The sequence below is a fragment of the Ips typographus genome, linkage group LG1 (genome assembly GCF_016097725.1).
Source record: "Ips typographus isolate SLU linkage group LG1, UJ_Ityp_2.0, whole genome shotgun sequence".
Lineage (NCBI taxonomy): Eukaryota > Metazoa > Arthropoda > Insecta > Coleoptera > Curculionidae > Ips > Ips typographus.
Window position 1 is genome coordinate 30,888,680 of NC_138422.1, and position 21,915 is coordinate 30,910,594.

At 37.4% G+C, this 21,915-nt stretch overlaps 8 protein-coding genes across 10 annotated transcripts; 4 read left to right on the forward strand and 4 right to left on the reverse strand.

The window, feature by feature from the left end:
- The first annotated feature begins 452 nt into the window (after positions 1–452).
- On the forward strand, positions 453–1,080 carry LOC145728650 (uncharacterized). Its single transcript, XM_081979056.1, has 2 exons — positions 453–619; positions 745–1,080. Exons 1-2 carry the CDS (start codon positions 581–583, stop codon positions 934–936), a joined length of 231 nt encoding a protein of 76 aa, XP_081835182.1. The 5' UTR covers positions 453–580; the 3' UTR covers positions 937–1,080.
- On the reverse strand, positions 1,026–3,782 carry Daxx (Daxx-like protein). The gene is made up of 6 exons (XM_081978822.1): positions 3,448–3,782; positions 2,862–3,392; positions 1,859–2,289; positions 1,553–1,803; positions 1,307–1,490; positions 1,026–1,253 (listed from the first exon to the last, which is right to left on the reverse strand). Exons 1-6 carry the CDS (start codon positions 3,520–3,522, stop codon positions 1,088–1,090), a joined length of 1,638 nt encoding a protein of 545 aa, XP_081834948.1. The 5' UTR covers positions 3,523–3,782; the 3' UTR covers positions 1,026–1,087.
- A 465-nt stretch (positions 3,783–4,247) lies between these two features.
- Positions 4,248–9,893, forward strand: LOC145728440 (dipeptidyl peptidase 9). The gene is made up of 11 exons (XM_081978688.1): positions 4,248–5,161; positions 5,216–5,327; positions 6,307–6,451; positions 6,507–6,783; positions 6,841–7,120; positions 7,178–7,397; positions 7,821–7,925; positions 7,976–8,212; positions 8,273–8,581; positions 9,100–9,322; positions 9,380–9,893. Exons 1-11 carry the CDS (start codon positions 4,921–4,923, stop codon positions 9,775–9,777), a joined length of 2,547 nt encoding a protein of 848 aa, XP_081834814.1. The 5' UTR covers positions 4,248–4,920; the 3' UTR covers positions 9,778–9,893.
- A 1,200-nt stretch (positions 9,894–11,093) lies between these two features.
- Positions 11,094–11,718, reverse strand: mRpL51 (mitochondrial ribosomal protein L51). Its single transcript, XM_081979029.1, has one exon. It carries the CDS (start codon positions 11,643–11,645, stop codon positions 11,148–11,150), a length of 498 nt encoding a protein of 165 aa, XP_081835155.1. The 5' UTR covers positions 11,646–11,718; the 3' UTR covers positions 11,094–11,147.
- A 118-nt stretch (positions 11,719–11,836) lies between these two features.
- Blos3 (Biogenesis of lysosome-related organelles complex 1, subunit 3) lies at positions 11,837–12,875 on the forward strand. Its single transcript, XM_081979017.1, has 3 exons — positions 11,837–11,978; positions 12,032–12,101; positions 12,157–12,875. Exons 1-3 carry the CDS (start codon positions 11,904–11,906, stop codon positions 12,510–12,512), a joined length of 501 nt encoding a protein of 166 aa, XP_081835143.1. The 5' UTR covers positions 11,837–11,903; the 3' UTR covers positions 12,513–12,875.
- Positions 12,510–19,992, reverse strand: LOC145728406 (uncharacterized). Of its 3 annotated transcripts, none has more exons than XM_081978637.1 (12): positions 19,856–19,992; positions 19,574–19,801; positions 19,479–19,525; positions 19,256–19,413; positions 18,728–18,926; positions 18,018–18,672; positions 17,807–17,967; positions 17,497–17,758; positions 17,320–17,444; positions 17,113–17,263; positions 16,465–17,056; positions 12,510–12,803 (listed from the first exon to the last, which is right to left on the reverse strand). In XM_081978637.1, the coding sequence occupies exons 1-12, from the start codon at positions 19,874–19,876 to the stop codon at positions 12,580–12,582; spliced, it is 2,823 nt and encodes a 940-aa protein (XP_081834763.1). In that variant the 5' UTR covers positions 19,877–19,992; the 3' UTR covers positions 12,510–12,579. The 3 variants fall into 3 exon arrangements, with proteins under 3 accessions (XP_081834763.1, XP_081834771.1, XP_081834755.1); XM_081978645.1 differs by having other exon boundaries at positions 16,528–17,056; positions 18,018–18,675; XM_081978629.1 differs by having other exon boundaries at positions 18,018–18,675.
- LOC145728577 (uncharacterized) lies at positions 15,061–16,265 on the reverse strand. The gene is made up of 3 exons (XM_081978924.1): positions 16,082–16,265; positions 15,900–16,031; positions 15,061–15,811 (listed from the first exon to the last, which is right to left on the reverse strand). Exons 2-3 carry the CDS (start codon positions 16,000–16,002, stop codon positions 15,135–15,137), a joined length of 780 nt encoding a protein of 259 aa, XP_081835050.1. The 5' UTR covers positions 16,003–16,031; positions 16,082–16,265; the 3' UTR covers positions 15,061–15,134.
- Positions 19,962–21,781, forward strand: LOC145728552 (uncharacterized). Its single transcript, XM_081978894.1, has 5 exons — positions 19,962–20,240; positions 20,328–20,450; positions 20,504–20,682; positions 20,738–21,012; positions 21,548–21,781. Exons 1-5 carry the CDS (start codon positions 19,962–19,964, stop codon positions 21,766–21,768), a joined length of 1,077 nt encoding a protein of 358 aa, XP_081835020.1. The 3' UTR covers positions 21,769–21,781.
- Positions 21,782–21,915: the final 134 nt, after the last annotated feature.

A 21,915-nucleotide genomic window follows, 5' to 3' on the forward strand; every position in this document is an offset into this window, starting at 1 on the left:
TTGGATAAAAATACCATGTTTACATTTATTAGCAGCATACAATTAGCATTTTGAAAATAAGGTCTGTAGAAGATTTTTTTCATTTTGTTTGATTTTCGGTTTATATAGAAATTTTGAAAACGTTAAAAGGGTAAAGTTTTGATTAAATGGAATGGTGGAAAAGAGTCGCTGAAGATTAAGATTTTGTACAAAACAAAAAAAACAACAAATTCAAAACATAATTACAAATAAAAACCTAAAACCATCATGTGACTTTTCATTAGCAGTTTTTTTTCGGTTTGTAATTTCGTTTCATAGTCGAAACGCGTTATGATTCAAAAGTCACGTGACCTTCATGTTATTTTATAATGATGGTGTCATGTGATAGCATTCGAAAGAGAAATAGAGTACACATATGAATCGCTGCCAAAGTCATAATGATCTTTGTTTCGGGCGTCTGTCAAGTTAAAGTCATTGATAGATTAGTGAGTGATTAGTTAACCAACTTTACTTTTGGTCCCTGTCAGACCCAGTAACCAAAGTGTGGAACCGAAAATTTAAAAATTCTTGTAATTCTTAAACCCTCAAAACCGTTTACACAATGTCTGCCGCTCCCGTTCGAGTATCCCCCGTAATTAAGGTAAGCGGTTTAACATTTGCAGTCAACCTTTTAGTTGAGGTTAAAGTTATGATATACATTATGTAATATCCCCCAACTTCTAGACCATTTCTAAAAGCAATTTTTAAAATTGGTTTTGTATATAGTTTTTTAGGTGGAGTTTCTTGGGAGTCGGAGTGGCTTACGGTGCAGTTAACCAAAGCAGGCTAACCAAGAAGGAAGCTAAGATTCAAGAGGTGGAACAAAAGCAGAAGGCCATACGTAATGCTAAACTTGCTGAAGAGAAGAGAATCGCTGCCGAAAAAGAATTGAAAGAGTTGGAAGAAATGGCCAAGTAGATTTAAGGCTTTTTAAAGGTAGCATTAAGTACTAATTTGTTATACTTAAGATCTAAATGAAAAATGTGGTTGAAAAAACAAGCATCAAGTAGGCTCTAAATATCAAATTTAATAATACACTAAATAAATACAAAAAAAAACTTCTTTATGGTTATAATTTTGTAGTTTCCTCATCTATTATTTTATCATTAGCATCTGCATCAATAGGTTTTGGCAATCCTTCTTCTTCTGAATCACTGCTAGACTCTGAAGATTTATCATCTTCCTCATTATGAGGAGAAACTTGATCAACACCATTTTCTTGCATATTAACATACCTGAAAACAAGGAAGAATTAATCAAGTGTAAATTTAGTCATTACTGCTCATACTTTTGGCATATTTCATCAATTTTCCCTTTGCCCTCTGAATAGTTTTTTCTCAAAACATTTTCTAAGCCTACATCCTTAACTGCAGGATCTTCTGTTAACTCTATAAAATCTAGATGTGAATCATACAGTTCTTGTCGTCGCTTTTTCTGTAATATGTTACCCAAGTGCTTAAAGCACTTCTCACCTACAAAATTAAACAATTAAGTGATAGTTTGTCAAACAATCTTGTTAAACACTTCTACAAACTTTCTATTTTTATTTCCTGTTCAGACAAGTTGAGTTTAGCCTTCTCAGCAGTTTTCTTAATATACTTTTCCACCTCATAGTAGCTGGGAAAGTGAACACTGTTCCGGTATTTTCTACTCAAAGCCTGGTTAATTTCATTATACTTTGAATGAACAAAAGAGATTTTGTCGTATATCGGCCGGCCGGAAAACGGGTTTCGTCTGATATACTCACAGTACTTGGCGTAAACATTTTTCAACCGATTTTGGTACCTAAAACATTCTAAACTCTCATCAAGCTAACCAACCGCACTAAAACGGAGATTACCGGTCCAGAATGATATAAGAAGAATCCTCTTCATCGTTAAAATCCACTTCCGCCTCTTCCAATTGCTTGATTTTCTTTTGTAGCAACTTGATAATCTTCTCCAGTCTCTTCACTTTGGGCACGTGATCTTCCTCGATCTCAATTGTAGACTGTTGTACATGAGTCTTCAAGTGTTGAAACACCTTGTGAAAGGCTAAAACGGCAGTGTTGGCAGCGTCGCAAGTCGGCGCGTTCTCGATGCCCTCATAAGTTTGTTTCAGTAATGTGAGGAAGACTTGATCCTTTACGTAGTTGCCGCTTTTCTCAAAGTATTTTTTCATAATGGAGAGTTTTTTTGGCAAAATTTCCTCGAACGTGGAGCCCACCAGTTTTTCAGTGATCAAGGTTAGAAAGCGTTCAAATGCTGTTTTTGCTTCCTGGGTCGCTTCATCCTAAAATACATAGGAGTTGGAAAAAAATGTCAACCTGGCATTTTGTAAACCTCAAATAAAGAAAAATCTAAAAAAAGCTGGCCTGTGTTGTCAAATTTTAATATTTAATTGGATGAATACTCAAACTCTCTTTTTTTAAAGATGTCTTCTGCTTATAGATTGTAGGCCTGAATCTAACTAGTCAGAAAAATGTCCTAATTTTTGAAGAAAGATATCCCAATTTCACAACCAAATAGACTCAACTTGAAGGTTAATATTTCATATACATGAATACTTCTGCTCCATTTGACTTGATGCAATTGGAGCCAATGTGACATCACAATGAAGTAATTTGAGAAAAACATTTGAACAACTGTCATATTCAGTCATCCTTACATCACAGCACATTACATTTTAGATCTGATCTGGCAACACATTCAAAAATATCTAATCACAAATCTTGATCTACTAATCTGACAACAATGGAAAAAAGTTTTTTAAGATAAAAGGATATTGCAATGTTTCCAATTATTTTATATTGTTTCATTACAAATAATTTTGGTAAGTAGGTAGGATCTAGCTTATATTCTTACCCTCCCCTTAACCTTAGTTGATAAACTATTGGATTCTGCTACTGACTCTGACCCATCCAAACTCCTCCTGTTCTCCTTCTCCACCTCTTCATCTGAGTCAGCTATCACTATAGCTTTGGTACCTTTAACCTTACTTTCACTATTTTGGGGCTTCTCAATTTTGACTTTTTCCTCACTGACTGACTCACTCTTACCATTTACCACACTCCCATTCACACTCTTATTGACTGTATCACTCTCAACATCAGCTGGTTTGTCAGCAACTTCAGTATCACTGTCACTGTCCACCAGTGTCACAGTTTCCTCCTTATTTCGGAAAATTGTCACCCCATTTTTTTTAAATGTGGTGCTGTTGTTCAATATTGAGTGGATTATTTTACTAATCTCAGTTTTTTTTTTACTTTTATTCTGGCTGGTTTTCGATTCATCATCAGAGTCCAAACTTACACACTCAATTTGCTTGGGGGCTTTTGGTTTGGAAACCAGCATTAAAGTTACATTAGGAACCATTATGGGAGAGATCTTTGCTTTCTACAAAACCAACAAGCTGCAAAAATACAAGAGGAGTTGATTAAATTAACCTTACCTTGTTAGGGGGCTCATTACAGGTGTCCTCCTCATCTGAAGAACTCAATGAAATTACGGAGGTTATATTTGACATTCTGTTTTCTATTTTAGGGCAGTTTTATTCAAAATATTATTTAGTTGGCAAATATCAAAATTGAGCGTCCCTGCTTGATTTTCTAATTTCTAAATCTGCATTTGCACTCTAGCACCAGCAGGGAGTTTTGTAATTTTGTATTTGTGTTGTTGGCATCCTGGAATCCCTAGTAGGAAGTTTAAAATATGTGTAAATCATTAGTCTGTTTCACTTTTATTATAAAGGAACCACATTGAAATGATTTAAAAGCCAGTGTACGTATAGTTATTTATATTAGCATCAGACAAATTTGAGAAGCTTTTAAGCTTAAAAAAAAAAAAAATTGTTAAAAATTTTGCACCCATAAAGCAATTTCGCGCCATTAAGCAAATTAGGTTATGTAAAAGATTCAGTCAGACCTACCAACACTGAGAAACACCAACAAAGTCCCTACTACTGATGGAGGCAAATGCCTGAGAGAAGATTGAGAAGAATTGGTTCACTTCACAGACCGTCTTCACTTAGGGGTTATTGGACCGTCGTCAAATATTTTATATACTAGAGATGGGTCGGAGGGAAAAACCCATAAAAACGTTTGGCACCCGGTTGGTTTTAAACCAATTTATAGTTATATACAGACAATATCCTATATGGACCCTAGTTTAAAAGGGTGGCCTCTAGTAGGCTGTGAATTTAGAGATTGACTGATTGATTAACCAGTCTTTCCATGGTTTAGTATAAATCATAGGTACTTTATATTACAAAACTTCAAAAATTACAGACAAGAATTAATTAATAATAAAATCTATTAATGCTGTCAGGTGATTGTTCATATTACAGTCACTGTACTGTCAGGAAAATTTTAAAGATGCGACAACATTGTCGCGATGCATGCGCACTCCGACTTTTCAAACAATATTTTTTATCGGCCAACCTTTTTGAACAAAAAACGGTATATTACTCTAATGTATTTGATTACTCTAAAGTATTTGGGTCAAATGGAACTTCTAATCTTCTAAAAAATTAAGAAGAACGAAACCAACTTTTATCTGTCAATTGTCAACAACTCCGACCAAGTTTGTTTACGATTATTTTTAAACATTTATTTTTTAAAAATCATCTATGAATCACTTATAGAAAAGTATTATTTTAGGCTGTATTATTAAACTCCGAGTTAACCGGCCGCTAAGCCGCTAAAATAATTTTAAGAAAGTAGGGCTGCAACAAACCCGGCCCCATCCGGATATAGATTTCTCTTGAAAATTTAGGTTATGAGTATTTTTTGGCAGGGATTTGGATGAAAAAAGAAAACCAAGAACCAGGTTCCCAGATATTTTTAGGGGCGATAAGAGTGTTGGTTCTTGAATAATGCGGCTCTACACTCCATAATTGAAATAGAAGCAAAATTAAAAAAGCGGCATGGAGGTTGAACTTAAAGAAGGCTTTGAGGATCCCCTTCCTGATGACATAGCATCAGGGGAAATGCCCAAGTCTATTGAGATCCAAAGCAAAAAATTGTCATGGTCTGAACTGAAAGCTGTGGTTGGCGAGCTGAGACGGCAACTATCTAATTTGTCCACAATGATTCCATCTTCATTTAATTTTCGGACATTACAGGATGGAAGGACAAGAATATACTTTTTAAGTACCCTGCATAATGGTTGGTTCAGTGAGTTTTTTATATGTTTTGTGTGATTTAGTTAATTTGATTTAGGATGGGAGAATACACTTTTATTCACTGACATACCTAATACATTGCAGCCAGGTAGTTTGCGACTTCAGTGGCAGTGTGTGTTGGAGTTTCCATGCATTTCTTCATGTAGCAGGTAAAGAACAGATTATTTAACCATTCATTGTTCTGTAATTCTCACTTTTTTGGGCTAAAGTTTGCCAATGTAGTGAGAGCCTGTTGTTTTATATCCCTCTCCTTTCATGAAAACTTTCATCATCATCATATTGCCCATAGATGCATTGTTCAAATTAATAATTAACTCAAGTTTGTGTATTTGTTGATCCTCCTAAGTGTGAATATGATGTTTGCTTTTGGGTATTAATAGGGCCTCAATTGGTAATAAAACCACTAGTTTTAGTTAGCTATTCTTGCGAAAAATATGTTTCTTTCCTCAGGGATCCTAATGTTTGGTTTTATTTGTCAGGAACACAGAATTTTTCCAGGACATCACACATGGAACATTTACTATTAAAATTAATTTACAAGTTTTGGGTGTTATTTTGGAGATAAATTGCCACACATTACTCAAGATGGAATAATGAAAATAAGGGGAGCCACTTTAAGTTATGTGTATTTTAAATGCATACAGGTAAAACTGTCCAAGAAAAATGTACAAAAATTTTAAAAATTACTTAAAACTGTTGGCAGATGGGAAAATGGATCAAGCAACAAATTTAAATTAAACAAAGAATTAAATTCAATAAAAATGTTATATTTTAGTGGCATACTATAAAAAACTTATGGGATAGTAAATGGCATGACTCCTAATGAAATTTTAGAATTTTTTTCTCCACCTTTTTACTATCATGTGGCAGGATCAACCATGTAGGTCACAAAACATAACCTAATAGAAAAACAAACCTTTACAAATTGCAAAAGTTATAACAAAGCGTTTGTCAGTCAAAGAATCAGGGTGTTTTGTCAATACACTCTGCACACTGAGACAAAATTTAAAAAAAAATGATATTCACATGAGATTACAATTTAAAAGCTAAAATTCTGGACACTCGGAATTTCAGCTAAATATCTCTAGTAATGCCAACCTAAACATTTGTTTCTCGCTTATCTGACAGTGCGTCCAGAGAAGAACAACTCCTATGGGAGCGTAAGCGTTTGACCACTTGGGGAATCAACAGTTACGAAATGCACGAAGAGTCCGGAAAAATCGTGTTTCCGGCTAATAGCAGTTTGTTTCAATGTGTCGATACAGGTTTTACGGTACTGGCCCTCCTATACTAAATTAACTACCTTAAAAACCATGGCCGTGTTATAGAATGGACAGTTATTTCCTACTAAACTGCGTATGACGGCTGTGGGAGCGAAATTAAACCCTCAAATTTGCCCATCGAATCCTGAATTGGTAGCGTACATTTGCAACCATGACATTTGGGTTACGCACACTGTGTCCGGGTCCAATGTCCGATTGACTTATGCCCATAAAGGGGGAAGGAATTTGGCCGATGACCCTTTAAGTGCGGGGGTTCCTTCGTATGTAATGCAGGAGGAATTTCAGCGGTATCAAGGCTACTGGTGGCAACCAAAATGCTTAGGTACCCTCTCCCACTCCAACAATGATTTTTTTTTAGTTTACTTAGAGGTTGTTTCAGGGGGGATGTATCGGATACTTTATGAAGAAGTTGACGATGGTGAAGTGAAACTTTACTGCTTTCCATCGTCTCACACCGACTCTGGCGAAGTCGAAGAGTTTCGTTTTTCTAGGGCGGGGTATCCCAACTCGAAAAGTTCCCTTAAATTGGTCGAATTCAAGTTGAACGAGCATCTGCAAATTGTCGATTTGTGTCTGTTGGATTTGCAGTTTTCGTTAAACGTCATGTTCCCTTGGATGGAGTATATGGTCCGAGTCGGTTGGACGCCAGACGCTGAATTGTGAGTGGTAACCACAATGCTCAACTCTGTATCACTTAAACAACGTGTTTATGACAGCATTTGGGTGCAGTTGCTTGATAGGCGGCAACAACACCTGGAACTAGTCATTTTGTCTCTAGGGAATTTTAGCACGAACCTGCCGTATTTCGGTCAAAAGACTCAAACGGAAAGGACGTCAAAATGTCCGGTGGTGCAAGTCTTGTATGCCCAGCACTCGCAATTTTGGATCAACGTACACGATTTGCTTTATTTCTTACCTTCAGAAGACCCCAATGAGGTAAGTTGATTTTACTCTTTGATTGTTATAAACTGACACACCTTATACATTTTTAGTCATATTCATATGCATAACATTATTTTTTATAACTTCTCTGTAACACGTATACTTTTCCCACAAAACCTTATTTTATAGTTTTTTCATTTTAAAGTTATACCGTTTTAGTTTTTAAGGAACTGGTATAGTTGGAATTTTACCTTTATAAAATGACGTCATCTTTTTACATCTTTGTTTCTCGCATATGAAACATTTTCTTTCACATTCTTTTGTGAAAACTATCAATCTTGTATTTCTCTATTTTTTAATTGGGAAATTTATGTCTTTTATTATTATTTAGATAAATAATTTTTGTTTGTGTTATTTTTTGTGTCATCATATCAATTTATCAGGAACATTTTCTCTAAAAATACTGATTTGGTGCAGATCAAGTTCCTGTGGGCTAACGAAGATACGGGTTTCCGCCATTTGTACGTAGTCACGTCGCAGATTACGCCCCGCACGAATGGTGGATTTACAGACAGTCCTCAGGTGAGCTAAAGCTTGCCAATCGTCCATCTTTTGTACCATTAACGATTCAGGCATCGGACTACGTGTCCGTAAACCCCAAAATTACATCAAGCGTTCAACTTACCTCGGGCAATTGGGAAGTATTGGGTCAGAGTGTGTGGGTGAATTTGGAGAAGCAATTGGTTTACTTTGTCGGACTGAAGGAGTCTCCTCTGGAGAAACACTTATACGTGGTGTCGTTACGACGACCGGGAGAGATAAGACTGCTAACCAGGCCGGGTTACTCTTACATGGTGGAGTTTAATCGGGTGAGTGTCTGGAATGTGCGACAGATGACGACAGCTACAGTAAGATTCGTACATTCGTAGGCGTGTTCGCTGCTGATCACGGTGTATAGTAACATCAAAAATCCGCCGGCGTGTCAAGTGTTCAGAGTGACGGAGAGAGATCGAACGGTGGCCGGGGTCGATCTGACTCCTTTGGGATATTTGGTCGAGTCGCCGGGTTCGATATGCGAAATGTACTCGCCAGATTTGTACACGCGCAAAATCGGTTCGGGTCACGTTCTGTACGCCATGGTTTTTAAACCGCACAACTTTGAACCGGATAAGAAGTACCCGACCGTTTTGAATGTGTACGGCGGTCCGGAAGTTCAACTAGTCTCCAATACGTTCAAGGTAAAGTTTGATGTAGTCAATAATTGGTTTATATAGCCTTTTCCAAGATATTGTTCATCTAGCTCAGTTTTTATATTGAATTTACTTCCTGCGGCCATCAAAACTTCTTTTAGCTTAGTTTAGATTATTGACTATAAACTGAAGATAGACCCTCCAAGTCTTTCATAAATCAGCATTGTTGTGTTGTATTGGTATTATGACGCTGTCTATGGGTGGTTCTGGCAGGAGAGAGGAAAATCTGACAGTACTGCAAAGAGCTGATTTCACGTGGACAAAAAATATAATCTAACTTAGTCCCGATATTATATTTTTGTCGATTTTTTGCAGGCAAATATAGCAGAACGTTACTATAAGGCAACTCAAAAGTCATTTATTGACCTAACTGGTTTTTATTTATCAAAAGGTGCTAAAGTTAACTCGGTCAAAATGTTTGACTAGATACGCATTATTTTGGAAGGGGTTGTAATACTGACTCTTTAATTGGGTATCTTGTACTATATGAACGCTAATTTCAAAAGGGAATGCGTCAATTGCGAATGCACATGTTAGCAGCGCGCGGTTACTGCGTAGTCGCCATAGATTCGCGGGGTTCTCAGCATCGTGGCATCAAATTCGAAGGGCATATTAAAGGTCGCATGGGCACCGTCGAGCTTAAAGACCAAGTAGAAGTGCTGCACTGGCTAGCAGACACTCTGGGCTATATTGACCTTGAGCGGGTTGCAATTCACGGCTGGTCTTACGGTGAGTTAGTTAACAACCTGGACAAATGCCGATAATCTGTGGGTATGCTTGTGTAAGGTGGTTACTTGAGTTTGATGGGCCTGATCCATCATCCGGACGTGTTTAAAGTGGCTATAGCGGGAGCGCCGGTGACAGACTGGAACTACTACGACACCGGCTACACGGAACGCTACATGGATCTGCCCGCGCATAATATGGACGGTTACGAGGACGGCTCCGTCCTAAAGCACGCGCACAAGTTTCCCGACCAAGAAAATCGGTTGTTGATTATTCACGGGCTGATCGACGAAAACGTCCACTTTTACCACACGTCGCAGCTGATCAACCACCTGATCAAAGCGGGAAAACCGTACCAGTTACAGATCTATCCGAACGAGCGTCACTCGTTGCGCCATCTAGATTCGAGTCGGCACTACGAGACTACTTTTCTGTCCTTTTTACAGAACCACTTGTAGTGTATGGCTTCAAATGTCGTGTAATTATGTCAAGTGTCGTAGCGTTTGTATTGCAAAAAAAACCGTTGAATACGGCGTAATAATTGGATTGTTGTGTATTAAAAGTTTTAAATTTTCTTTGCTCTCTGCTTATTTGATTGACGCCAATTTGTAACAAAAATATTCAGATACGCGGAAGCTCGAAAATAAATCAGTTGACATTAGCAATGTTCAACCAAGACCCACAAGTGTAAATTACCTTAAACTATCTTTTTCCCTGTACAAATAATGATTTAGGAACCAGGTTCAATTAAATTTCAAGGGGAAGGGTTGATTATTAGGAAATTGTATGCCTTGCAATCACTTGATATACCTATATGGGTTACCATTTAATATTATTTCAAAGTGAGGTTCGCTGGAGAAGAGGGGGTAAGTAGAACATTTTTTTCTCAAACGTAATCAGACTTACCCTTACCAACTTAAACACATGTTATTTTCTGGAAGCATCAGGAAAAAAAAATGTCAAAAGCCCTGTATCCTACTGACTCAGTATACGTCAACCCAGTATACTTTATGTGAAAGTTGAACCAAAGAATAATTATTTAATAAGAAGGGACAGCCCGCATAATTCCTTTATTGATGTTGGGGGTGATATTTTTGGCTGACCTTGGTTTGCCTTTGGTGACCAATGAAACTGGTGGTATTCAAGGATCAAAGCCGATATCAGTCGATTGTCTTTTTAACTTTGGTAGGAATAGTCCATCTGTCGCTAATTTGCTTTATCTTTTCAACTGTCTCCTGTTCCTTCTTGTTAAATAGCTATTCTAACTGTATACCCGTGTCTGAAAAAAATAAGATCAAAATGCAGGTGAAACTGTTTTTTAATGTGAAAATATCTATTCTATATACTGAGTTAAACTATATTGAGAAAATTTTGTTAGAAGAAAGTTGAATCAATTTTAATTAGCCAAAAACCTGGTTTACTCTTTGCTTTTTGTTACCCGGTTTTAATGAAATTAATTTGATTAGAATATGTAAGATACTTATGATTGGGACCCTAACAAACATGGATTTATATTTTAAACTTTGTAATTCTCAATCAGAGTGTATATGACAATTAAAACCACTAAATACAATTTTGACTCACTTTGAAATAAGATTTCTTATTTAATGACTTTAATGCCTAGTCAGCAAATAGGCTTTACTCTTGATAGTCTCTAGCTAACATGCTGGCCACAATTCCAATCAATATAAAGAAATCAAGCAAACTTTATAGTTGTATATTATTATAAATGATAAATTATTTACAACTAGGTATTTGTAACAATAAACAACTGTTTTTATTTAAACAACGGTATTTTATTGCCTATTTCTACCTAATAAATACAAGACTATTGGTTAGAGTAGTAGGTTCGTGTTTTTCTATTCAAAAATCTATACAAGAAACGAATCCTCTTCTCCAATTGGTACCATTTAGTTGGTCTAGCTAGTGGATAAGCAGTTTGACCGAGCATTCTGCGTTTTCGCAGCATCACTTGGAATTCGTTACCGCCGACGCCCCTCAACCAAGGGGGTACATTATACAGAATTTTGGTAGGATGCATCCTTTCATTGCCCAAAATGTCGATGTAGTCATTTTGACCGAACAAAGCCCGTTTATTGCTCCACGAGTCCGTGGGTTTGTACGTGGGCATGGACAGTTTTTTAGTGTCTTTCAATCTGGGTAGAAGTCCTCGGCGTTCCACCTGATCATAGTACCCGTGGCGACGAATTAGGGGTCCCTTCGCAATTTTTTCTGAGTGATACCTGAAACGCACCGCGGTCACTTGGGGCGTCCACGCGTGCACTATTTTTATTAAAGACTGTGTAAAATTTGCAGTTACAGACATTTTACTTAATTTAAATAACAAGAAACAAGATATCCTGGCCCTGATTATAAGACTGGTAATAAGTGAGGTTAAGTTTTTTTTTTAATTCCTTTTTAGTCACGTGACAAAGTGTAGACTTCGGGATAAATGCCTCACATGATGCGCTTGGCAGTAGACATTTTAATATCTCAAATTTAAAAAACTAATCAGTCACGTGATTGATGGCAAAGAAAACAAAAACAATAAACATCATAGACTTGTGTTAACTAATACAAAATTATGGAAAATCCATTAATTATCAGTGGTGAGGCTTCGGAAACTGACAGTGAAGATGAGTCTGCACCTCCCTTGCAGGTAAGAATGTGGTGACAATGTTCATAAAACTTAAACATATTTCTTTACTGCAGTTGGACATGTCCAAGTCAATCCAAGGGGCTGTAGTCCTAGGAGAAGACTCTGAGTCAGACACTGACAATGGTAATCATACCCAACTACCCTTAAGCTCAGTTACCCCATAAAACCCAAATTACAGACAATGCAAGTATTGCAAGTGCTGTCTCAGCTTTACAGCTCCTGGACTCAGACACATCTAATGCAAACATTGACCATGACTCTCTATTCCAACAAAGACTGCGCGACTTGAACACCACCCTCCACAACAACATAGAGTCACTGATACAAACTACTGCAGATGAAGCAGAGAGAAATGTCAGCAACTTAGAGCACCAGTTGCTCAAATCACAAATCACACTGCAGGGAGCTGTAAGCTCATTAAAGTCGCTAAGCATCAATTCCTTGACTCTCAAAAATAAGCTGCATTCCATGTTGTCTTCCAAGTTTCTGCCTAACATAAGTTGTTCACAGGTTAGCAGTAAATCAACTGACTAGTTATAGGAGAGGTATTGATTTAGGTTTAACACATATAAACATATACAAGAAAGTAAATGAGGCAGCATTATTTTGAGTGTAAGTCAGATTCAGATGTGATACTGGACAATTTGAGGTCATCCGAGTCGGTTGTGATGGATCCAGAGGCTTTGTTTGTTGGTTCTAAGGAGCTGCTAAAATTTGATTTGTTTGATTCATGATAATTTGAAACTTGGCGTGACGGCGAAGACTGTTTGCAGGGGCAAGGTGATTGAATGCACAGTTTTTCTGCTTCGATTGTATTATCTGAAACTAAAATTATTATTAGGTTAAGTCTTTTTTGTGCCCAAACATAGAAAGAAAAATTAAAAGAACAGAAACCTTTATTGATTTTAAAATAACCACTATCTAGCCTATTTGACTTCCTTCTGTTTCAGGCGCTATGAAATTACGTCATCATGAGCTTGATCAAACTGTGGTTTTATTTCCTTTCAAAGTTGACGCAAATTTGATAGTTGTCACGTGGCACGTTAATATGTTATTGTCTATTGGCGTTTCAAGATAAGAGATACTCCCTCTGGTGATCAGTTTTGAAAACAGTTTCGGGCCGGGCATTCCAGCTGTCATTTCTCCGTTTGTTTACATTGTTTCTGGTTAGGAATTTAGCACTCTGGTTTCATAAATATGAAGTGACAGTGTCATATTATTTATAATGTTAGGTTAGAAAAGGGTTGCCCGATTTTAGTTCAGCTGACGCTGCAACCTTATAGCGTTTTCGGCTTGTTGCTCTCGGGCAATCGGAGATCGCTCTACTCGCGATCGCTGTGTTCGACTTGGATATGTTGATCAATCCGTTTGCGAGCTGTACGTTCGGCTTGGACTAAACCTGCTCGAAAATCGAATTGCGATCGCTCTCGGCAGCTCCGAATTATTTGACGGAGCGACGAGCCACCATAAGAAATATAACCTAACATTTTTATTTCTGTTTTGGTTGTATGTCGCGTTTGGTGTTTTTGAATATGAATCGGTCTCAGCAAATCCTGCAGATATTAGAATTATTGTCTTCCTCAGAAAGTTCTGATGAAGAAGAATTCATTTCAAAGGTTGTGTGCTATGGTAAAGTTACCCAAAAAATGAAGATACGCAACTACGTGAAAGATGTAGTTGAGAAATACTCAGATGATCAAGTAAGTTGCACTTTAATAATATATGCGTTAAAATAACTGTTGATTCTTTCAGTTTAAAGAGCATTTTCGTATAACGAGAGCCACATACAAAAAGCTTGTGAGGTTATTTAAGAGAAGCAGGTTTTTACCAAAGGGAAGGCATGGTTCAAAAGTGCACAGTGCAGAAACTCATATTCTCTCATTCTTGTGGTTAGTTCCTTATGTTATATGTTGTACTGTATAAAATAACTAACAATTCAAACTCATTGAAGGATTGCTGGGAATAAAACTGTTTTAAGAAGTGTTGGAGATCGGTTCAATATTAGTTTATCAACTTTACATGTGATCACAAGGCGGGTGATTAATTTTCTGCTTTCAATTGCACCCAATATTATACGTTTTCCTGAAACGGAAGAAGAAAAGAACCAAGTAGCCACAGAATTTGAACAGGTATATCATTCTTATATTTATAATATTGTAATAGAGTTCTAACACAGTATAGCTGTACTGTGGTTCTAACTAACCTCTTCTATGACTTCAAATCAGATATCTGGATTTCCTGGAGTAGTAGGCTGCATTGATGGAACTTACATCAATATAAGGACCCCAGCCAACAAACTGAGGTCAACTTACACCAACAGGCATGACATGCAGTCCATGACTCTACAGGGAATTTGTGATAGCCGACGTCGTTTTCTAGACGTATTTACCGGTGTTCCATCAAAAATTCATGATGCGAGGATTTTTAGACTCTCATTTATTTCTTCCAAAGTGAATAGTTTAGGTCCTCAATTCCATGTTTTGGGCGATAGTGCCTATCCATTATCGGAAAATCTTCTGACTCCTTATAGGGACTATGGGAACTTAACCCCAAGTCAGAAAACCTATAATTACAAATTCTCAGCTACAAGAGTGAGAATTGAAAACGCATTCGGTATGTTGAAAGGGCGGTTTCGACAGTTGATGAAACTGGAATATCACTCTGTCAGAAAATTGGCTTCATTTATAATTGCCTGTTGTGTCTTACACAATGCCTGTATAGATAATGGTGATTTGTTTCAAGAGGAGCCATGTTCTGAAGATATAGGTCAAGAAAATTATGCACCTGAAGTTCATGGCAATAGAGAGCAGGGAATGATTAAAAGGGATAATATTGCTGTGTTACTCTCAAACAGGGAATAATTCCTTTACATTTCAATGAATATATAGATGAATTATATTTAATGGGTTTCATTTTTTATTCCTTTTAAAAACAAAAACTATGATTATTTTACTTTTTATTATAAAACAGGTGAGTATTAAAAATATATCAAAAATAAAATTTTATAAACTCAAAACGTAAAAACTACAAAATCAAACATAAACAAATATTCTTATAAAAAATTAAACTCTACATACTACAGTCTTAAAAAAATGCAGGACTAGAAATGTTAAAAAAACAGGTAATACATTCTCTTTTGAAAAGTCAGCTTAGTACTTAGTCCTTTTTCTCAGACCCAAAAAGTTCTTTAATAAGCTTTAACTTCTCTTGATGTCTCCTTTCTTTATTTTGTTCCTTTTCATCATGTAGTTCCTTCAAGAATTTAATCATTTCTTTTTCATTTGTGGAAGATTTTCTTTTATTAACTTTTATTGTAGGATTACTAGAGATATTTTTTAATAATTCTTCTTTATTACCACTAATTAAAATCTCTGGTTGGATGCTATCATCAATTGACTGAATTTTTTCTATTTCAGTAGCAAAAGGGACTTCAACTCTAACTTCTCCAGAAGTTCTGTTATTTCCAATAGCATTCACTTTTCTTTTTATTATTGTTTTGTACCTGGTCTCACACTGACCAGGAGTTCTTACCAGATTCATGTGTAATTTTATTTCATCACTAATCTTTTGCCACATAGTTTTTTTGTTTCTAAATTTTTTTAGAGGTCCAACTAAAGGTAAGTATTCATGATATAAATCCAATAGTAACTTTGTTTCGCTATCCCCCCATTCGAATTTTACATCTTTTTGTTGGTACAATAGATCCGTCGTTTTCTGACTTGTTTCTTTCATGCTACTATTGGATGGACAAAAATTTGCTTCACTTAAAGATAAAGATAACTTATTGTTATCTTCCAATAATGATTGGTCTATGTACAGTATTTTATCAATGCCTACAATAAAATGAGATTTAAAAATTGAGTAATACAAAAGTAGCAAGAATATGTTATAACATTATTCAAATAAGTAAAAGATTCCTACCATTCTCCGTCACTTCACATAAAAGATTATTGTCTTGGGAGATAGGTTGGCCGTCAGCCCCTAAAATAATTCTATTTACATAGAGTGTTTCTTGTTTTTCCATTATAGCTGAATAAAACAGAGCTGAAATTTCTACAAAAAAACACTAAAAAGTTTTGAATATTTATTTTCTGAATATTTACCGCGCAAAGTGACACATGACAGATCTCGATCGCATGTTTCCCATGTTCGCGTTGCTGCATTGACTCTGAAATAAATCACTCCAGATTGCAGCGCGGTTGACCGAAATCAAATCTCTGACGTCACAAATCGCTTGTCGAGCGATCGCAGATCAATCTAAAAGCCGTAAGCCGAAAACGCTATTAATTTGAAACGCCAATAGAAAATATAATGTAATTTCGAATACCTAATGTGAGAAAAAGCCAAACAAATCATTTAATCATTGTCAAATATACCATAGCGATAACTCCATAGACATATATGACATACAAAGTATTTCGATATCAAACCGAAACCGTGCATACTACCTGAATATTCGTATATGTCTATATAGACATAATCTAACCTTGAAAACTGTACTGCGATTGAATCTCAGACATGCAGTTGCAACACCTGTTAGGACATTCACCGTTTTTCGTGATAATCTCCTCGATGTTGGCCAAACTGTTCAAAATCTCCCCGGCAATAAGTTCCGTCGAATTACTCGGCAAACTGGTGAAACTCGGTCCTCGAATTTTGCGCTCCAAATTTGATATCAAACCGTTGATTGAATTCTTCAGCACGTTGTTGTCGTCCACCACTTTACTGATTTGGTCCTTCAGTTCGATCATTTCAAATGACGCATCCCTGAGTTTGCAGTGCAGCGTTGCAATTTCCTGATCCTTTTCCGCTAATTTCTGTTTGAGATGATCAGCGACGGGTGTTTGGTTTGAGCCATTGCTCATTTGGGTCAACTTGTAGGTTTTGACTTGTTCGGACATCATTAATTTGATCTCTTTGTATTCTTTTCTCAAGTTGTTGTATTCGTCACGAGTAATTTGGGACTGTTTGGTAGAGGAATCCAGTTGCTTGCGCATTTTTTTTAGCTCTGCGCACTTTTCCTCAATTTGGCACCGCATTTTAGTTACTTGTTCTTGTTTTTGCTGTTCTGCACTGACCTACGAAAGGCGCTGAGCTAAATCGAAACAAGCGGAGCAGAAAAAAACGTTATTACATTTAAACTTTCCATTTCCAAACATTTGAGGGCGCAATGTCTCTGCAGGCGGCCGCACTCTCCTTTAATAGCCTCAGCAGTTTGTTTCAGTTTCCTGTTCTCTTCTTGCAACTTCACATTTTCTTGCTCCATCTCCTTTCTGAGCCTGGAACTAAAACCACCCAAATGTGGTAGTACCTCTAGTAGTTGTAGTAACGCAAAACATACCACTCCCTGCACTTCTCTTTCAGTTCCTCCGACTCTTTAGAGGTGGCATCAAACAACTTTTTCAATTCGTCATACGCTTGTCGTAACTTAGCGGATGCGCCAGACTCTCTACTGAGTGTTTCGATCTAAGTTTACATGAAAAAGTTAACTTTAAATTAAAAATTTGTATTTCATTACATCGCTTTGTAGTTGACACGTATCCAACTGTAATTGTTTTACTGTTCTCTTCAGGATCGCATTCTCCGTAAGAAGATCGTCATGTGCTTCTTTCAGCTTCAACTCTTTGGCAAGGTTGTCTTTCTCCGTTTTCAGTTGGGCGTTTTCGTTTGTGATTTCTTCAACAGTTTGATCAAAGTTCTTTAAAGTGTCGTTGAATTGGTCCACGCTTTTTTCCAATTCCTGAATGATGCACTGCTTTTTGCCTAGTTCTTGTTTCATTCTATGCTTATAGTGTTAGTAACTGTTGGAAATTTGGAGAATGTCATACTTGTCTAGTTCACACTGTCCCCGGTCGCACTCGCAGGCTAATTCCAACATTTGCCTTTTAGCTTCATCTCTTTCAGATTCCAACTTTTTGATTTGTTCCAGGTAACTGTCTTTGTCGTCGGTGACGTTCTTTCGGATAGTCTCCAGCTCACTGGCTACACTCTGGTGACACAGTTTTTATAACAATTTTTAATGGTGGATTTGTAACTCACCTTGATTTGGCACGTTTTCTCATCGTGTTCCGCTAAAAGCATCTCCACCTGTTTTTGAAAGTGTTCCACCAAACCTTGTAAACGCTCTATTTCTTTGTGGTTTTCTGTTTTGACACGCTCCAGTTCTTTCTGCAGCTGTTGTTTTTCATCTAAGTGCTTTTGCATTTCGTTCTTCAGAACCTCCACCTCATCAAGTTTCTCCAAAGCGTCTATCTGAGTTTTCCGGCATTTCAGGTTGGTACAATCTTCATCCTCTACGTGCTCTTTGCATTCCTGTTTATTTGTCTGTTGTTGCAGTTGGTTTTGTAAATTTCGAACCTCTCCAACTAGATCCGCGTTATATTTATCAAGCATTTCAATTCTCTGGCATAGATTAGTATTTTCTTCAGCACATTCACTGAGCTTAAGCGATGATTCATTTAGTTCTCGTCGTAGTCGTTTTTCGTTGCTCTGCACTTCACAAGCGCAAGCTTGCAGTTTGTCATTCTCGTTGATCAGGAGCTTCAGACGGTCTCTGAGACCCTTCATACCCTCCTGCATCCCATCAATTGATTGTTCCAGCTTGCGCTTTTCCAAATTCGTCTCTTCTAGGTTGTCTTCCAGTTTGGTTACTTTGCCTTTCAGTCCCTCCATCTCTTTCTCATATCCTTCGGTGCTTCTTTAATGATTTTACACTAAAAAGTTATATAAAGTGTGACGGAAAAGTTTACCTGCGTAGTTCTTTCTTCAATTCGTTGATGATCTCTAAATTATTTTTGTTCTCGGTGGTAACCACGTTTAGGGTTTCCGACAGGGCTTCATTGTTGTCTTGCGCATCGTTCAGTTGGTCGATTAACTGGCAGCAGCACTGCTGGAACTGTTGGGTTTTGTGCAGCAAGTTGACCATTTCCGGATCAGGAGAATGTCGATCTGTTTACCATTTATATTTATATGTTTGGAAACATAATTGAGTTCTAAGTGGCAGGTGCAAGCATGTGCGAGTATAGGAGAGGTGAAGAGAGAGAATAAATGTTGTGAGAGCATAAGAATGAGAATCAGAATAAAGATCAAGGAAAACCGTGGAAAAATCTGCGGGTAAGACTGAGTGGGACAATGAATGAAAACAATTTAGGAATCTTAAACGAATGATCTCCAAGTATGGAGAAACAGTGGTTTTGTTGGATATAGCCGCGGAAAGTTAAAGCGTCAATAAGAGTTAGGAAACCCTTTTCACTCTCTTACCATTTCTATATACTAACCTTGAGACATTACCAGATTGTATATATCAGAGGCTAGTTGCTTTAATTTGATGTCCAAAAAATCTGTAGTGCTATCCGTAGAATGTAACTCTATTTCTTGACAACAAATGTAGTTGGTGTTTTCTGTCGAACTTTCTTTACACAAATGTTCGGGATGTCTACAGAAAATCTCAGTGAAGGCACTTAAGACTTAGGCATTTAAGACTGGAATAACAGGACATACTTAACAAGAGAGTTATCAGCGTTTGAACATCGGCAAATCTCTTCCAGCTGCAAAGCAGAGGGCCAGTAGAGAGTTAACAGGTTGATTCAAGCTACCTTAGCGTTAATTTCGCTGAGGCTAAAGTTGTCCTGAAGGGCGGCTGAATGCTCGAAACGTAGGGTTTCAAATTGGGACAGCAGGTTTTTGTAGTCGTTTTCAAAGGTTTGCACTCGTGAGTGCAGGACCGTAATTACGGCATCTCGACCTGAAAGAGTGCGCTCCACATGCTCGATTTTCCTGACGTAGCTGTCGCATGTGGTACATTTGCCAGCTAACTTAATCACCTCAATCAAACTCAATTTTACAGCCCGCAGTGTTCATCCCTCCAACAAACTCACCTGTTGAGGTCCAGTAGACATCCTGCCTCAAAAATCCTCCATTATGGTTTTAACAGTGATGTGACTTTGACATTGACGCTCTGTTATATGAAATTAAAGAGTGAACATGAAGACTCGAAATAAACACTTTAGGCCCGCAAAGGTTCCCAGGTACCTTCCTGGGGAGGTTTCCAACGTTTTGCTACAGTACGACTTGGCCAAATTCAACAAACACCGGTTCAGGCTGTTCACCATCAAAGCTGCGGTTGACTCCAGCCCGCCCAAAATGAACCCTCATAACTACTTAAACAGCAAGAAGATGCTCGAAGACGCTACTAGGTTGAGACGAATTGACTTGGAGAATAAAGAGCTGCTGAAGAAGATCAATATGATCAACAGGCTGGGGGTAATAAATCCTTTTTAAACACTAAAATCAGAACTTATTTTCTGTATTTGTTATTAAACTTTAATTGAGAGAGTTACACTTACTTAGGGAAAAGTGGATAGCTACAACCCTAATGCCTATCGAAGTATCGACAAATGGCGAGCATACAATAGCGAAATGAAGCGTTTAGAGAAGCAGAACCGGAGTTTCTTGAAACTACTCACACATCCAGTAAAATAGAGTTATTCTGGTTTGATTCCAACTTGTAAATGCACCCATTTTAGTTGTCCAGCTATGACACAAAAAAGCTGGAAGAGGAATGGGAGGTTACAGTAAAAAAAATGCGTCACGCTTGCCGATATCCTCTCGTCATAGACCGAAAATTTTCTTTAGATCTGGATCTGAAACGCGCTCAATCTATTAGCTACTTGTTGCCATGCAAACGGCCGGAATTACGTTCACAGTAAGGATTAATTGTTTGATCAGTTTGTTCGTTTAGGCTTACTGTTGTTCGATAGTTGTTTCCTGGACTTCAGCCTGGATAACGGTAAACACCTCGGGCGCATCGTGGTCGAACTGTACTTCGATCACGTGCCGGTCACCGTACAGAATTTCCTGGAGATATGCCGTGGGGAAGGCGAATTGACCTACAACAACAGCCCGGTCCATCGTATCATCTTGGGAGAGTACATGGAAATGGGTGACATTACTCACGGAACTGGGCGCGGCGGATTTTCTATTTACGGCCAGAGTTTTCCCGAAGAAAATCACCGGTTGAAACATACTAAAGCCGGTAATTTACGTTAACGCTCAATAATATCGAGTTAAGTGCAAACGCATTAAAAATTGCATAGGTCTTTTTGGATGGAGGTTAACTCGATTTAGTGAAAGTGACTTTAGGGTTCTCTTCTTTTAAAGAGTCTCAAAGAATCAATTGTGGCAGAGAGTTCCATTTTGAATTCACAAATTCAGATAAAATAAGCGACAGACGCTTAAACCGGGCTTATTTTACTTGTGCTTTTGCATCACTTGTTAAACCAAGCTTATGTCTAAACACCTGAATTTAATAAAACATGTATATAATTTTACAGTTAGAAATAGATAGTGTATAGATCTTATACTGGTACAAAACAAGGAGTTTTTAGGAGCTTTTTCTCATTATAGCCTCTCTAATGAGCCGTGTAATACGGCGAAACCGGTCAGAAGATTGGGATTGATAAACAAAAAACAAAACCTCATCATTTTTAATAAGTTTTTAATGGATTATTATTTAAACCTAGTTCTATGAAATATTATAATCAAACAATAAATTAACCGATTTTTATTAGGGGTCTTATCGATGAAACGAGTTGGTTGGACAGAAAACAACTCTCAATTTTGTATCACTTTCAAAAAAATGGAACAGTGGGACCATAAAAACGTCGTGTTTGGCAATGTGGTCAAAGGCAACGACGTTCTGATGAACATCCAGTTTTACGGTCGAAAAATTGGAAAACCCTTGGAGAATATCGTTATTTCTGACTGCGGTGAATGCGAAAATGGTTATTAAAGTTTCAGCTCTCTGTCCTGTAGTTTTATTCCTTGTTAATGCTTGTGTTTTCATAGACACTCTAAGTTCCCTAGGCTTGAATTCTAGTACTCTGGTTCGGTCAGATGTCACAGTGATTAGGGTGACAGAATGAATGACAGTGACAGT